This window comes from Schistocerca serialis, chromosome 3, assembly GCF_023864345.2.
Source record: "Schistocerca serialis cubense isolate TAMUIC-IGC-003099 chromosome 3, iqSchSeri2.2, whole genome shotgun sequence".
NCBI lineage: Eukaryota > Metazoa > Arthropoda > Insecta > Orthoptera > Acrididae > Schistocerca > Schistocerca serialis.
The window spans coordinates 753,396,690-753,412,513 of NC_064640.1; the positions used below are offsets into that span (position 1 = coordinate 753,396,690).

A 15,824-nucleotide genomic window follows, 5' to 3' on the forward strand; every position below is an offset into this window, starting at 1 on the left:
TTTGGGCAGTATGAATACTCCTTCTGTGACAAATAACGAGAAAGTGTCCATTTTCTTTGGAATCGGGATGTTTGTTTGTAATGGTCATCTCAGTCACAATTTCTTGTAGTATTTTATTTCGATAGTGAAGTACTATAATAGAGACCATACATTGATAGTACCAGTCAAAAAAGACAATTCTAATTTTATTGACTTACAACCATCAAATTCTTTCCTGGATGCATTGGAGTATCTGTTTCTCATATACAGTACGTTTGAAGAAAGTAGGTTTGTGCACTTGGATATTTTAATACTGCAGCTAACAGTCACATATATGGGAAATTTCTGACGTTAAAATGGTAACGTCTGAAGTTCAGTTCACAAAATTTAAACTTATTATCTCAAACAAAGCAAAATTATAAGTAAACGACTCCTTATGAAATACAAATTGCATGCATTACGTGCAAAAATTATTCGAACATTTAGATTTTTGGTCTTTGTGGACGTCTAGGTGCATGTTACTGGGCTAATTTGAACGAATTTCGTTTCTATTGCTGCAGCACGTATCAGAAAGACAGGTTATTTGGCACTGAATGGTGTGTAATAACAAATTATTGTGCTAATATATGAGTGTATTCTGCAGTTGCAATTTTGTAGTTTAAGTGGAAATGAGTTGCAAATAAAACTAACACAATGTCATCGTTCATTGTGACAAATAATCGTACATTACTAATGATCAACCAGTGACTGTACTTTACTGATGAAGACTGAAAACCGTTATAAATATGCAGCTATGATAACCCAAATAAATATTTAATTTTCATAACACAGAATTTAATTTTGATCACTGACGGTTAGTCACTGGCTCTGCAGTTCCCTGTTTATCACACAGCGATATCAAACCACTCTTGCTAAGGTACCAGCGTCAGATCATTTTGATCTTAAATGAACGGGCATCTGATTTGAGAAACTATGATACACTATAAATTTTAAACAGGTTATAAAAACAAAAGACTGTAGAGTACCTTACGCTGTTTTGAATTCCAGAATGATAACCACAACTTAGCTTACTATCACGAGACTCGTATCGTTAAGCTGATGAAAAAAAAGTTACCTTAGTATGTAGGTTTTATTTCTCTTGAGAACTCGTTTGCTTTTATTATGCAAAAGCCAGTCACAATATCCAATAATTCTTCAATAACACTAAAACTTGTTCTTGCAATCTCTGATCCATCACTGTTCGTCATCTCTGAAGTTTAATGACAGAACAGCAACTTCGAATTTATTTGTATGGCATTTTGTTACTGCTACCATATGCAAAGACGTTGGTTTTAATTCGTGAAGGAAATGTATGTCTCTTTAGTAGTCTCTAGCATCATTTTAACTGTCCATGGAGAGCTTAACTTACTCCAGTGCATATGTCTCCCTTACTAGAGCGTGCTATGATTATTATTCCTGATTCTCTTTCGGAATCTTTGACCATACGTTAAAGAAAAAGAACTGAACACCGGCAGTTCAGAAGAGAGAATTTTTTACTCAAATCTCAGTTCATCCATGATGAACTGTACTGTATACTTCCTGTCACTGTCCGCGAAGCACTGCTGTGACCCTCCCATAGAATTAACTCTGGATCCGAAAACAGTGTGTTACGTTGTGTATGGTTACACTTCCGTGGTTGTACTATGAGAAATCTGAATTGTTATGAAGACTAGTAACTACTTTTCGCTTTATTAGTCCTGTGTCCTATCGACCCATTTCGTAACTGTGTGTGTGATCAATCGCCTAGAATGTAGCAATCTAACCAGTTAGCTAGTAGAGGAATACAGGCGGCATTCATAAATAGGGTGTAATCTGCAAAGATCTTATACGCTGTTTTGCCTAACGAAGGGATTTGTTGCCGTTGAAATGGTTGTACCGAAAAGAGGTAACTGTTCACAAATTAGCTTCCAATATTTAGTTTAAAAATAATTTTGACCCTCTGGGGACTCATGCTACTAAAATACCACTGTACTAGGTCGCAGTAGATACGCCAGCAATAGCAGTCTGAAGAGGATTTGTTTAAAAATCAGAATTTGGCTATGGTGTTCCTTCAGGATAAACTTCTTGATGCAGTATTGTGACGTGTAACTCACTGACATGATGCCCATTAATTCTGTTCATTTAAATCAGTTTTACTCAAATGACGCAACCCTAATGGCTTGATAACACTCAATTTAAAGACAGAGCAGTCGTTGAGCTATGATGGAACGTATTCAGCATTTGGTGGGATCAGTTTTTTTTTCCCTGTGTAAATAAATCTGATCCTGGGGATGGAACAAATATAGCAGCAATCTTTATATTTTCGTCACTATGAAAATTATCAGCACTAGGTAACTCATTTTTCAAAAAATGGTTCAAATGGCTCTGAGCACTATGGGACTTAACAGCTGAGGTCATCAGTCCCCTAGAACTTAGAACTACTTAAACCTAACCAACCTAAGGACATCACACACATCCATGCCCGAGGCAGGATTCGAACCTGCGACCGTAGCAGTCGCGCGGTTCCGGACTGCGCGCCTAGAACCGGAGACCACCGCGGCCGGCAACTCATTTTTGCATAATAAATAATGAACATAGCTGGGAGCAAGATCCATACTACTGAATACAAGGTCAGATATCTACGAACGTAGCACTTTCAGAAAATATGATACGCACTGACCCGTAGGTGGGCACACATTGTCGAAGACGAGTGCAACATCGAAACTAGTCATGTCTCGCAACTTCTTGTATAGGATCCGTTGGAACTTCCTCATCAGTATATCAACGGGAAATGGCTCTTGAGTCAATTAATCGTAAAACGATGAGCCTGTATAATGCGCCGATCCTCATTGTCGTCATTAATGAGGAACGGCCGTTCATTGCAATCGCATGCACCACGCATGTCTGCTTGATCTCGAGTCACTGCGCCTGGCCTGTTCACTACACAGTCTAGACACTGAATTCTGATCGCCACTTCGTTCTCTGTGTTTGTAATTTTTGGCCTTCTGTCATATGAGCACGATCTTACCCAGCGGCGTAACTTCAGGCAGAGATAAAGCTCGAAATGAACAAATATGGTGTAGTGTTGTAGTTTCAGTCGCGTTCGTATGTGTTATACCATTGAAAATTACTCGAAATTCGTATCTGTCATGAAAACTTCTGTGTTTACTGCTAGTGTGCTGAATGTACGGACGAGTGGTTCACTGTATGTTATTTTATCTCTTGCACCTCTTGTTAACATTGAAAGCTTATGACTTACCGAATGATATTGCTGAAATGATTTCTGCTATGGTTTAGTAAACTGAAGTATCCTAGCAGCCCTTGGCCCCTGCACTGAAAAATATCCGCGTCAAAAACTACCATCTGTTCGGTCAACTGTTTCTCCGTCTTAGCGAAACAGGTACTCGAGCATTCAAAACATAAACTGCGGAAGGCCTTTCTAAGTCCGCGCGATTGAAGGGGAAGAGCGTGTGTTATACTTAGTTGACGAAAAACTGAAGTACACCATAACTCGAACAACACAGCTGAATTGCTTAGACTAATGTTGCACAACGTAATTGCTAGGACTGATGCTGCACAACTGAATAGCTTAGACTAATGTTCTGGAACAGATATTATGTAAAATATATGTCAATGATCAACCATTCAACACTGGAACCTGGTCTTCACGTTTGCAGACGACACAGCTGTCAATAATCTAGCAGTACCGTTGAAGAAATGGAATCCAAGCTAACATCTGCTCTCGAAGAACTTCCAGTCTACTACGACGACAACGACTTGAAACCCAGTGTGGATAAAACTCAAGTGTGTGCATTCCACCTAAGCTATAAGGAGGCTAGTGGAAAGGTGTACATTATCCAGAAAGGACGCAGTTTAAATCACTGTGTTCACTCCAAATACATAGGGTTACAATTGTAATATGCATTAACTTTCAAATAACACTCTATAGACACCATACAGAAGGTATTCACCATGAACAATCTCGTCCGCAAAGTGACATACACATGGGGAACACATTCCTGCGACCCCCCGCACATCCGCTCATGCTGTGTGTTTGTCCGCTGCAGATTACGCCTCTTCAGCCTGGAGGAACTCTGTATGTGCTAATCACGTTGATGTGGATTTCCATGAGATAGGTCGCTTAGTCAGAGACAGCCTAAGACCAGCTCTTCTCCATAAGTTGTCCCACTCATGGAAGTAGCACCTCTGCATATAAGAAGACAGGTAGCAGTATAGATTGAAAAGAAGAAGGAAGAAACAGATCCAAGACATCTATTGTTTGGAAATCATCCTTATCCATCACGACTGAAATCCATAAAAAAACTTCCTCTTTACGACAGCACCAACAACTACTTTAGCAGAAACCCACCAAAATGAAATGTGTATAAAAAAGTCCACTGGAGGATTATGGACAGCAAAAGAGAAGCTATCATCAGGCTGCCATCTCCAATACGGAACTAGGGAGAGGCTCAACAGACTGAGAACAGGAGTGACAAGGTACAAAGTTAATCTGAAGAAGTGAAACATGTGTGATGATGAACTTTGTAAATGTGGAGCAAGGTAGAACTCTGAACACTTGTTGGTTTACAGTAATTTTGGTGAGTCCTGTGACATGGGGGACTTGTTTGCTGCGGGTGACCATGCCGTTCTGACTGCTGAACATGGGGCTCAAGGGGAACAAAATTCTCTCAGTTAATAACATTACATTATCTTTAGGATTACATTTCGTTTTAGTATTCCTTAGACTCGGATAAATAAATAAACTCGGTTGATGCTGTTGATCGATCGCCAACTCAGCGATTACGTTCATATCCACATCCAAAACTATGTCAGCCACTCCTATGGACAAGTGGTCATCTCCTACGAACAAGTGGTCATATCTTACAAAGTACACGTTTCCGGACCCACATTTATTTGCTTTGTTTTTCTAGCTCGGTGGGCGCTACCACTTCTCAAAATATTTGTTTAACACTTCGTATACTCAGCAAGCCACTGCATGGAGTAAAATAGAAGTTACTGCGTACCAATATTAGTGAATTTTGATCCAAGTTCATGCGCATACAGAGCGAGGTAAACGACTATGTACAGCACTGTTATTCCCCGGTCACTACGTGAGATATACGTCGATGGTAGTAGAATTGTTGCAGTGTCTTCGTCAGTACCCGCTCTCTTTATTTACCCAACAGTGTGAAACGTCCCCTTAGAAAAATTATAATTGATTGTGTTTAAACTGACACACAATATTTTTAGCGCACCGCAATCTGACTTTCAATAATCCCTACAAAATAATGGCCCTGACTAACATTAACAAATCACTTACCTCACAAAAATCTTCGTTACTCGAAATACTGCAATACAGTGAGCGCCACTACTGCCAGCTAAATAAAAGATTCAAACTACTGAAGGCACTAACTGCTGATAGGCATAGTTAGCAAACGAAAGATTTTGATAAAGAACAAACAATGTATTTACCTTAATAGTGTTCAAAAGTCATTATATATTCATGACATCCAGTCTTACAAATTTACTGTCTCTGATGGACACACGTCCAGATCATCAGCTCTCAAACCTCCGCCATTTCTCTCCCCACATCCAGCACTGCTGGCGGCTCACTCCAACTGCGCAACTCTGCGCGCTGTTAACAGCCAACTGCCCAACACTACAATGGCAAATTCCAACAATGCAAACCAGCCACAGACTGCACACAGCACAAGTCAGTGATTTTCATATAGAGCGCTACATGGCGTTACCAACATAAAAACCTAAACAGCCTACTTACGTAGCCCCCATGCTCCCCACAAAAAATTTTACGAATTGTTTTGGGCAGTGGCCAATATAGATTTGTTAAATTTTTTTTTATAATTACAATAACAAAGAAATCGAATGCACACACTTATTGATACAATGTTGGTCAAAAGCTAAAATTTTTTCACAGTCCGTAAATACAGTCCTGATCATTCATCACAGTAGTAATTGAAGTGTTTTTTTTTTTCTTCAAAGTCTGAGGAGTAAAAGGAAATGCACACTGAAGTAGTGGATTTCCATGCAGTCTTGAAGAAATAGTGTTGTCCTTCCAATGGAAAGACAATGCTGACTCTGGACATGCAGACAGGTAATGGGCCACAACAGAGGAAACCCACTGCAGAGTCAGTCGAACTTTTGAGGAATATTGGTAGGTAGATCATCACAGAGCAGACCCACTGTAGTCGTGGTAGAGGTTATGGTATTGGTGGGCCATCAAAGGTGTAGACCCACTGCAGTCCTTGTAGAGACGGCCAGCAGCCATCTGTTGCGACTGTGCAGGTGCACAATCACCATCGAAGAGTCTTGTGGACAATATAGCAAGTCCATAAACCACCACTTGTGCACTAACAAAGTTTTTGGAATTGTCCTTACAACCAGCAATGCTGTTAACCAGTCCCTTATTAACACTCGTGCAAACACTAACAGTCCCAACTTGTCACATATTGTGCATATACTATGACCAACAGAAACGTGTGCAGTGAAATGTAACTTAATTTGAAGAACTGGTGTCTATACAATTATAAATTTACAACATAAGAATACAATTACAAAGGTACAAAATACATCATTAAAGAACATAACAGTACAGATAACATTCGTAGTAACACAGGCTTTACAAAAGAATAGAAATAGACATATACATCAGTGTTACAGGAATTATGACATAAGTAAATATATAAAATAATGAGAATAGTTTTCGGAACATTAATTTCACGCATGAGCATTAAAACAAAGCAGAATAAATAATGTCTGAACATCTTTACAAAGAAAATAACATATTATTAGAAAAATTCTGCAACATATCTCTTACCCGATAAACATATAAAGACAGGACGAACACAAATACACAAGGGTACACAAACACCTAGCGGAATAACACAAAAGGAAAGGACAGGGTTTGTTTTCAGTGTGACATTTGGTACTGCAGTCCAACCCAAAACTTCATTTCATAGATGTTTCCTCTTATTTCACTTTCTTTTATACCTTTTCAATGCATTTCTTCCAATTCATCACAACGCATTCTCTTATATAGCCTACCCCCTCTTAAGCTAACTTAAATCTACTGAGCTCAGATGCTAAACTAAGGGACGAGACAGTGCAGCAACACACAACAAATTAACACAAACAGGAATGACAAAAAAATGCAAACTGGCAAAGCAAGCAGCAGTGTATCTAAATTAACTCAGCAAGTGCAACATTACAACTAATATGAGCCAATGTGCAGCAACAATGAAAATAAATCAGTAGTAAAACTGGCTTAACAGAGTAATACAAAGTGAAATTCAGTAGCACTATGCCTGGCAAACAGCAGCAGCAAATACAATAACTTTTATCTAAACATGACAAAGCTCAAGCAGAAAAAATATTACACTAAAGATGGCCATGTCTGATACCTATATCACATCTTAACACTAGAGTGATGCATCACGATAACTTACTCTAGCAGACAAGTTACCAAGTCATTGACGAAAATTATGTATGCAATTCCTGTGAAGTGGAAATGTCTTTTTGTGCTCCCTCGTTTTTTTGGAAGTAGATCATAAAATTATTATTTACTGGATCTGTAGGCATAAAATATGCATATTAGTACATCTATTAAATTTTATTTTAACCAATGCTGCAGTGCAACTAGAAACTAGATATTAAACGAAATGAGCAAATATATACAAAGCAATGTGTGAAACGTCATTCACTAGGCAAATGGCGTCTCCAAAGGCAGTAAAAAAACCTCTCAACTAGAAAGACAATAGATGTAAAAATGTTTCTCATCATTTCATTAGGCATTTTAGTAAATATCATAAATTAAGAGCTCCACAGTGTAATCATATGTTTTCAAGTTTGAGCGTGTCGTTTTTGCGATGCTTTCTATAAAGAAATGTCAATAGCGAGGATAATGGCCTATTTTTTTTCTCCACCTAATGGCTTTCTTTTTTCAGGCGATTGGCACAGCTGGGTGTCCACAATGCATTACGTCAAGGTTACTTAGCTTTCTTACCGAAATATTTATGACAGCAGTTTGCGCTGCACTGACAGTCTCATATAAAAAATTTCACAGGTCGAGAATATGCGTTACAAATGTGTAGAAACAAAATCCTATAAATATAAGACTGTCCAAAAAATTTTCGCCGACATTGTGATACATTCACGCATTTACACACATTTCATAACTCTTAATGTACGATTCTTGGTTTCCAAAATTCACTTACCTCACTAAAATCTTCGTTACTCGAACTACTGCAATACAGCAAGCGCCACTACTGGCAGCTACATAAAAGATTCAAACTACTGAAGGCACTAACTACTGATAGGCATAGTTAGCAAATGAAAGATTTTGATGAAGAACAAACAATGTATTTACCTTAATAGTGTTCAAAAGTCATAATATATATATATCAGTTCATGACATCCAGTCTTGCAAATTTACTGTCTCTGATGGACACACATCCAGATCATCAGCTCTCAAAACTCGACCATTTCTCTCCCCACATCCACCACTGCTGGCGGCTCACCTACGCGCTGTTAACTGCCAACTGCCCAACACTACAATGGCAAATTCCAACAATGCAAACCAGTCACAGAATGCACACAGCACAAGTCAGTGATTTTCATATAGAGCGCTACATGGCGTTACCAACATAAAAACCTAAACAGCCTACTTACAAGTGTTTCGCCAGAATAATGTCGCCTCTCTACTAGGGATTTACCGAGTTCAAAATGGTTCAAATGGCTCTGAGCACTATGGGACTTGACTTCTGAGGTCATCAGTCCCCTAGAACTTAGAACTACTAAAACCTAAATAACCTAAGGACATCACCAACATCAATGCCCGAGGCAGGATTCGAACCTGCGACAGTAGCGGTCGCGCGGTTCCAGACTGTTGCGCCTAGAACCGCTCGGCCACTCGGGCCAGCATTTACCGAGTGAGAAGGTACTGTGGTAATACACTGTACTCGCATTCTGGAGGACGATCCAGCCACTCAGATGAAGGGTTCTACGAGATTCCATCAATCGCTTAAAGCGAGTGCTGAAAAGGTTCCTTTGGGAGGGCATGGCATATCCATTCCTCCCATCATCGCCGCCTCTACACTTACAGTTACATGTATGGTTTATAGTTTCTGAAAATTGTTCGACATACAGCTTCTCAGTCAATCAATATTATAGTAATAAACTGATTGGCGTGGGCCTCTCAACCGAAAGTTCTCATTTGTGCTCGCCTGCCTTTGACTAACTATAGTTTTATCTTGTTGGCAGGATATTTCCTTACAATTATTTTCCCAATATAGCACTGTAAAATATACACAGAGGTCCTGAAAAGCTTTCTCTCTCTCTCTCTCTCTCTCTCTGTCTCTCTCTCTCTCTCTCTCTCTCTCTCTCTGTCTCTCTCTCTCTCTCTCTCTCTCTCTCTCTCTCTGGCTAGCGTTGTTACCTCTGGATCACGGGGTTCCTGCTTCGATTCCCGGACGGATCGGGGACTTTCTCCGCCCGGAGTAAGGTGATTGTGATGTCATCATCTTATCATCATTCGGGAAGTGGCGCGATTGGAACTGGAATGATTGGGAACTTTTACGATCGCTGATGACCTCGATGTTGAGCGCCCCAGAAACCAACATCATCATCATCATAGTCGATTCTGACTCTCCGTGTTCCCATGAATTAAAGCACGCATCATTATCTTCTGCCCTGCAGTATGAACCGAAGACTGTCCAGGTTAGAATTCGTTACTTCTGTGATGCCATCAATCCATTTCAGCGTTTTCCACCCATTTCTATTTCTGCCTTCCATTTTCCCCATCATTAACGTCGTTTCCAGCAAATCATGTCTTTCATGATGTGCCGAAAGTAGGTTAATTTTTTGTTTCAATATCGGAGCTTGCAAGGAGAATTCCAGTTTTATTTGCTGTAATACCAACCTATTAGTTCCCCTGGCAGTCCATAGAACTCCAAGGAGTTTCCTTCAGTACCACAAGTCTATTCTACGACGTTCAGCCTTTTTTATGGTCCAAGACACTACATCCGCACATCACAAATGGAAAGACCATAGTCCTTATTATAAGTTATTGATTACCAGCAGGAGGAAATGCCTATGCCTGAATTTTCAAAAGCATGCTGTCAACGCAAAAAGCCGTGGTCCCCTGATTTAAGTACATCTTCGCTGCGATGGTCCTTCATGCGTCACGTAAGAAGTGATAAAATCCTTCCTCGAATTTGAATCATGACTGTAGAATTAATTAAAGGAGGAGAGAATTTCACTATGGCCAGGACGCCATACATTTGCTAACTGCACCAAATATTTATGTCGAGTGTATTTAGTGTGGCGGCAGGCATTTCTGGACAAGAGCCAGTATTTATTCCATTCATCCTTTAACAGGTAAGCAAGTAGTGTATAGGCACAGGTCTTCAAAGCTTTCAAACCGCTGCTCCCGATAAGGAAACAAAAGAAAAGTGACTTGTTGCCTCTGAAGTCCTTGTTCTTCTTCTCCCAGAACTGGTGGTACGTTACATATTTATGATTCTCATATCCTATATGGAGGTATTAATCGTACGCTGTTCATAGGAGTTTTTAACAGCTGCAACTTATTTTTAAATAAATCGCTATATTGTGAATCGTTAAATAGTATTTGAAATTACATAATGTGCGTCATGCGCCGTTGCGTAGTTTGTGCACTAATCACTTGAGTAACGCCCAACTAGTGACAAAGAATAGAGCTTTGTGCATCATGTTAAGTAGTGCGAGAGTCAGTATTGCTTTGAACTATGCCGTCAGTCTCTTACTGAGAGCCATTTAAATAGCCTGGCGTCCGGGAACTGTTACAGAGCGAGGCGCTACAGTGAAAAGACAATGGTCTCGCATTCAAATTCCTGTCCAAACATCAGGAGTTAAGTTTCCCATGTTTTCCTTAAACTGGTTAATGAAAATTTCGGGATGGTTCGTTTGAAAAGTGCTCGGCAAATTTCCTTCCCAAACAGAGTTTGTGTTTAGTCTCTAATGACCACGTCGACGGACCTTAAATCTTAAACTATATTACAAATTAGTGGCATGATTATGTACGTACTGAACGGCGTTCGGCTGTTTCACGAATCGATACATTTGTCACTCTTTGCTGTTTCTCCGGAAATGGTTGATATAGGCTGCCTCTTGCTACCTAGTACAACTGGTGCAAGAATATGTTCGTAGTCTGGGAACAGTTATCCATTGTTTTGTCAGCCGGAAGGATTATCCAGGTGCAGTCTAGTGACTAACAGGTACTAACGTGTGTGAAAACTACAGCATCCAAATGAATCGAAAGTCGGAGAATTTGTGAAGCAGTGTACTAGCCATGTGTGACTAATGTTTTAAGACACTTCATTGATGGCTGCTGTGGCCGAGCGGTTCTAGGTGCTACAGTCTGGAACCGCGCGACCGCTACGGTCGCAGGTTCGAATCCTACCTCGGGCATGGATGTGTGTGATTTCCTTAGGTTAGTTAGGTTTAAGTAGTTCTAAGTCTAGGGGACTGATGACCTCAGATGTTCAGTCCCATAGTGCACAGAGCCATTTCAACCATTTGAACCATACACTTCGTTGTTCTCTAAATCAACAGTGATTTTCAGTAGCCACTGTACCATATCCGAGAGTCTGTTGCGCAAGCTCTGTCATTTCACTGTTATAAAATATAACAAGAAAAGTTTACTATGAAGTTTATGAGAATAAAGTAATATTATGGGTACTGAAAGCGTTTAGTTACCTACGAGCAAGATGAAGTGTTTGGTTAATTTGAAATTAATTCTTTTATTACAGTTAGGAAATTCCATTTACTGTAAAGAAATACACTAAACTGAATCTTTAAATTCATAAAGCAGTCTCAAATGAAAGGTTAAAAAACTGATTTCTGAATCATAGTTGCAACATTTGGATTTGTATTTATTGTTGAAGTAACTAAATGTACCTGTAGCCATCAGATGAAATATTTAAATCTATTTATATATTGTACAGAGCATGGCAGAGGATGTTTCTAGTAATATTAGAGATTTTCTTTCCTATTCCAGTCCCGTCCTGGGCGAAGGGAACATAACGGCTTGTGTGTCTCAGATCGCGTGTCACTTCTTTTCATGAGCACTGTGTGAAATATACTCTGGTAGCAGCAGAATGGTTACAAGTTCTCCCTCAAAAACGGGTGCCTCATATTTATTTGTCCGCCTCTGTAGCTCAGGCGTCAGTATGTCTGGCTGCTGTGCAGAGGATCCGGGTTCGATTCTCGTTATCGCCAGGATTTTTCCTTGGTGGGAGGACTGGAACTCAGCCTCTTGATACCAACTGAGGAGCTGCTTGTGTGGAAAGTAGCGGCCCCAAGGTCAAGAAACCTGACAACGGTCATGAGAACGGTGTGATGAGCCGATGCCGCTCCATACCACATCCAATGATGCCATCGGCGTAGGACAGAACGGCAGTCGGTTGGTCCCGATTGGACCATGAGTGCCAGAACGCGGAGCCTTTTGCTTTTGCTTTACTAATTTTATCTGACAGGGTTTCATGATAACTACGTCGCCTTTCTTCCAAAAATACTGATTTAAGTTCCTTGAGCATCTTATACACTTCTTTTTGGATGTATCGACCTAATACTACCTTAGAAGGGCGCTTGTGATTTCATTCGATGCATGTAGGCTCCAGACTTAAATTTATCTTCTACATTATGAAACGAATTTCTTATTTTTAAAGTAATTTAATGCTTTTTCTTTGTAGCTGCAGTAGTATTTTTAGTAGTGTGAGTATATCGTTGTACTTAGATAAGACTCAAAACTGACTACTTGTAAACTCTGATCAGCCAAAGTATTATGACCACGACTAAACGTCACGAGGTGGCTCTGCGATCACGGGACTTGGTAAGAAGAGACGATTGGGGAATCATTTTAACGGCAGTACAGAAATTCACAAACGCAAGCGATGTTATGAAAGAAGGGTAATTGTCATACCACACCGCTAGCAAACGTACAGCGGGGAAACGGTGAAACTAATCGGCTGATCGCGTGCTGCGGTCTTGAGCATCTATGGATAGTGGTTGAACGATGGTGAACCTACACATAGGCAACGAGGTGTTCGGCGTCCATGCGTCGTAACAGAACGTCGAATTCGGAGGATCGACCACTCTATAAAGCAGGACAGGCGGCGATCTGTGACAGATCTGACGACAGACTACAGTGCTGATGCAGACACAATTGTTTCAGAGCACACCGTTCAACGGATATTGTTGAACATGGGGATCCACAACGAAAGTCCCCTACATGTCCCCATTTCACTCAAGCACATGGTCAATTACATTTGCAGTGGGCACAAGATAATCGTGATTGGAACTTGGATCAACTGAAACGTTTCATCCGTTCGGATGAATCACTTCTCTACTAAAACCAGGTCGATGGGCGTTTCCGTGTATATGGTCATCCAGTCGAACGGCTGCTATAAACATACACCGTGGTATAGACGCAGGCCAGCGACGGCACTATTGTGTTATGGGGAACATTCACATGAGCTTCTGTGGGACTTGTGGTAACAGTCGAAGGTACTATGACGGCTGTGAACCATGTCAACATTATTGAGAACCACTTGTCTCCCTTCTACATCTACATCTACATCTATATTTATACTTCGCAAGCCACTCAACGGTGTGTGGCGGAGGGCACTTTACGTGCCATTGTCATTACCTCCCTTTCCTGTTCCAGTCGCGTATGGTTCGCGGGAAGAACCGTGCGCTCTCGAAGCTCTCTCATTTTACATTTGTGATCTCCTCGGGAGGTATATGTAGGGGGAAGCAATATATTCGATACCTTATCCAGAAACGCACCCTCTCGAAACCTGGACAGCAAGCTACACCGCGATGCAGAGCGCCTGTCTTGTAGAGTCTGCCACTTGAGTTTGCTAAACATCTCCATAACGCTATCACGCTTACCAAAAAACCCCGTGACAAAACGCGCCGCTCTTCTTTGGATCTTCTCTATCTCCTCTGTCAACCCGACCTGGTACGGATCCCACACTGAAGAGCAATACTCAAGTACAGGTCGAACGAGTGTTTTGTAAGCCACCTTCATGCGTGATGTCTTTCCCATCAGTGATGGCATCTTCCAATAGGACAGCTGTTTCTGTCAAAACGCCTGTGAACTGTGTGTGGACGTCTAGCTCCACATACCTCCGGATACCAATCCCTGCTGTATTACATTCCAAAGGTGCACATGCGCTTTTAATCGGATGGTGTTAATGTCTTGGCTCACCAGTGTATGTATAAGTTATGAATGGCTGCATGATGACGAGCCCAATAGCCTATGACTGAATAAAAACAATGTTCGCTATCAGGCAGTGTGCGTGTTGCAGATGTGGCAGGACATCGAGAGCGTTCTGCTGGGAGACAGTCACTCAGGAGACCAGCGGTACCCTGCGCCGGCCTGCGCCCCAGCGGTCGACGCGCCGCCCGCTCCCGCCCCTGCACTGCCTGGCGCCGCCGCCACCTCCGCCGCCGACGGGCACAAGTACGGCGCGGGGGCGGGAGAGTACCTGGACTACGGCTACCACCACCTGCACCACCATCACCATCACCACTACCACTTCGGGCAGGCGGCGGCGGCGGCTGCGGCGGCGGCTGCGGCGCACTCCGCCGTCAAGAGTGAGCCGCACAGCCAGTGCGAAGAGGCGCCGGCGGGGCCGCCCGAGTACGGCTTCCACGGCGTGGGCGTGGGTGTAGGTGTGGGCGTGGGCGCGCCGTACCTCGGGCTGCTGGATGCCAAGCATGCTGCGCTCGAGGCCAAGCAGCCACCAGCGGGCTACCACCCGCTGGCTGCCTACCACGGCTATCAGGCCCAGGACGCCGCCAGCCCGGACTACAACGGAACCATGACCATAGTGCAGGCAAGTAGTCAGGACTCCAGAGGGAGGCGGATATTAATATTAACTCATTTGCTAGTACAAGTTTTCAAATTCATGCTGCACTAATGAGACAGATGTAGTGATTAAAATATGTTCGGAACTTCTAAAATCAGTGGGGCAGTGGAAATCAGACCATCACTCAGGATAGTATCTAGATTGTAAGCTCACCACAAAAATATTAGTAACACATCATGGAGCACCATGGTCGCTCTGGTGCACTGAAAATGGAGCAGAACTGATACCAGACAATCATTCGATTCTCCAACGCTGACGTGAAGTCCTGACAGTGAAGTCGTATGTATGTGCCATTCGGCTGTAGGAAATCAGTGTGGTAAGACGAGTATAGTTGAATACGTGAGAAAATTGGAGGAAAAAGCTATCATATTTGGACGTGCCAGTGACAGCACCTTGAATGAAATTGCCCAATTTGTCGTTGTAGTAACTCGAAATGTCCAATGTGTCTACAAAGGAAGGTGTACCACTCGCAGTCACGTAACACGACGCAGAACAGTGATAAAAAATCGTAACTGACAGGGAGTAGGGACGGCTGTCGCATCTTGTCAATGACAGTCGGTTTCAAACCCGGCAGGAAATGCTGCCGCCAGTGATTGCTGAACCATGTAACTATTGCCCTAGCGAACATCACGAAAGGAGCTGCGTGCAGTGGACACTGGGAGTCGGGTACCTTGCTGAAGGCAATTGCTCACTGTGGTAAGGAAAACTGCACGCTTTCAGTGAACCAAATAATACACAAATTGGACAAGACCTAAAAGAGCTAGTGTATTGTGGTCGGACAACTAGTGATTTTGTCTCTTTTGAAAGGATCTAAGGCGTCTCTCCTTAATTTATTTGGTGGAAATCTCTCCATTGCTGTCAATACTATTAATCTTAATTTAAGCCACATCTGGTCCACAC

The 15,824-nt window shown here is 41.9% G+C and overlaps 1 protein-coding gene across 1 annotated transcript in view; it reads left to right on the forward strand.

The window, feature by feature from the left end:
• Positions 1–14,975, forward strand: part of LOC126471196 (zinc finger protein ZIC 3-like) — a 442,250-nt gene extending 427,275 nt beyond the window's left edge. The window contains exon 2 of the mRNA XM_050099309.1: positions 14,361–14,975. Coding sequence (XP_049955266.1) covers positions 14,361–14,975 — 615 coding nt within the window. The remainder of the gene's footprint in view (positions 1–14,360) is intronic.
• The last annotated feature ends 849 nt before the right edge of the window (positions 14,976–15,824 follow it).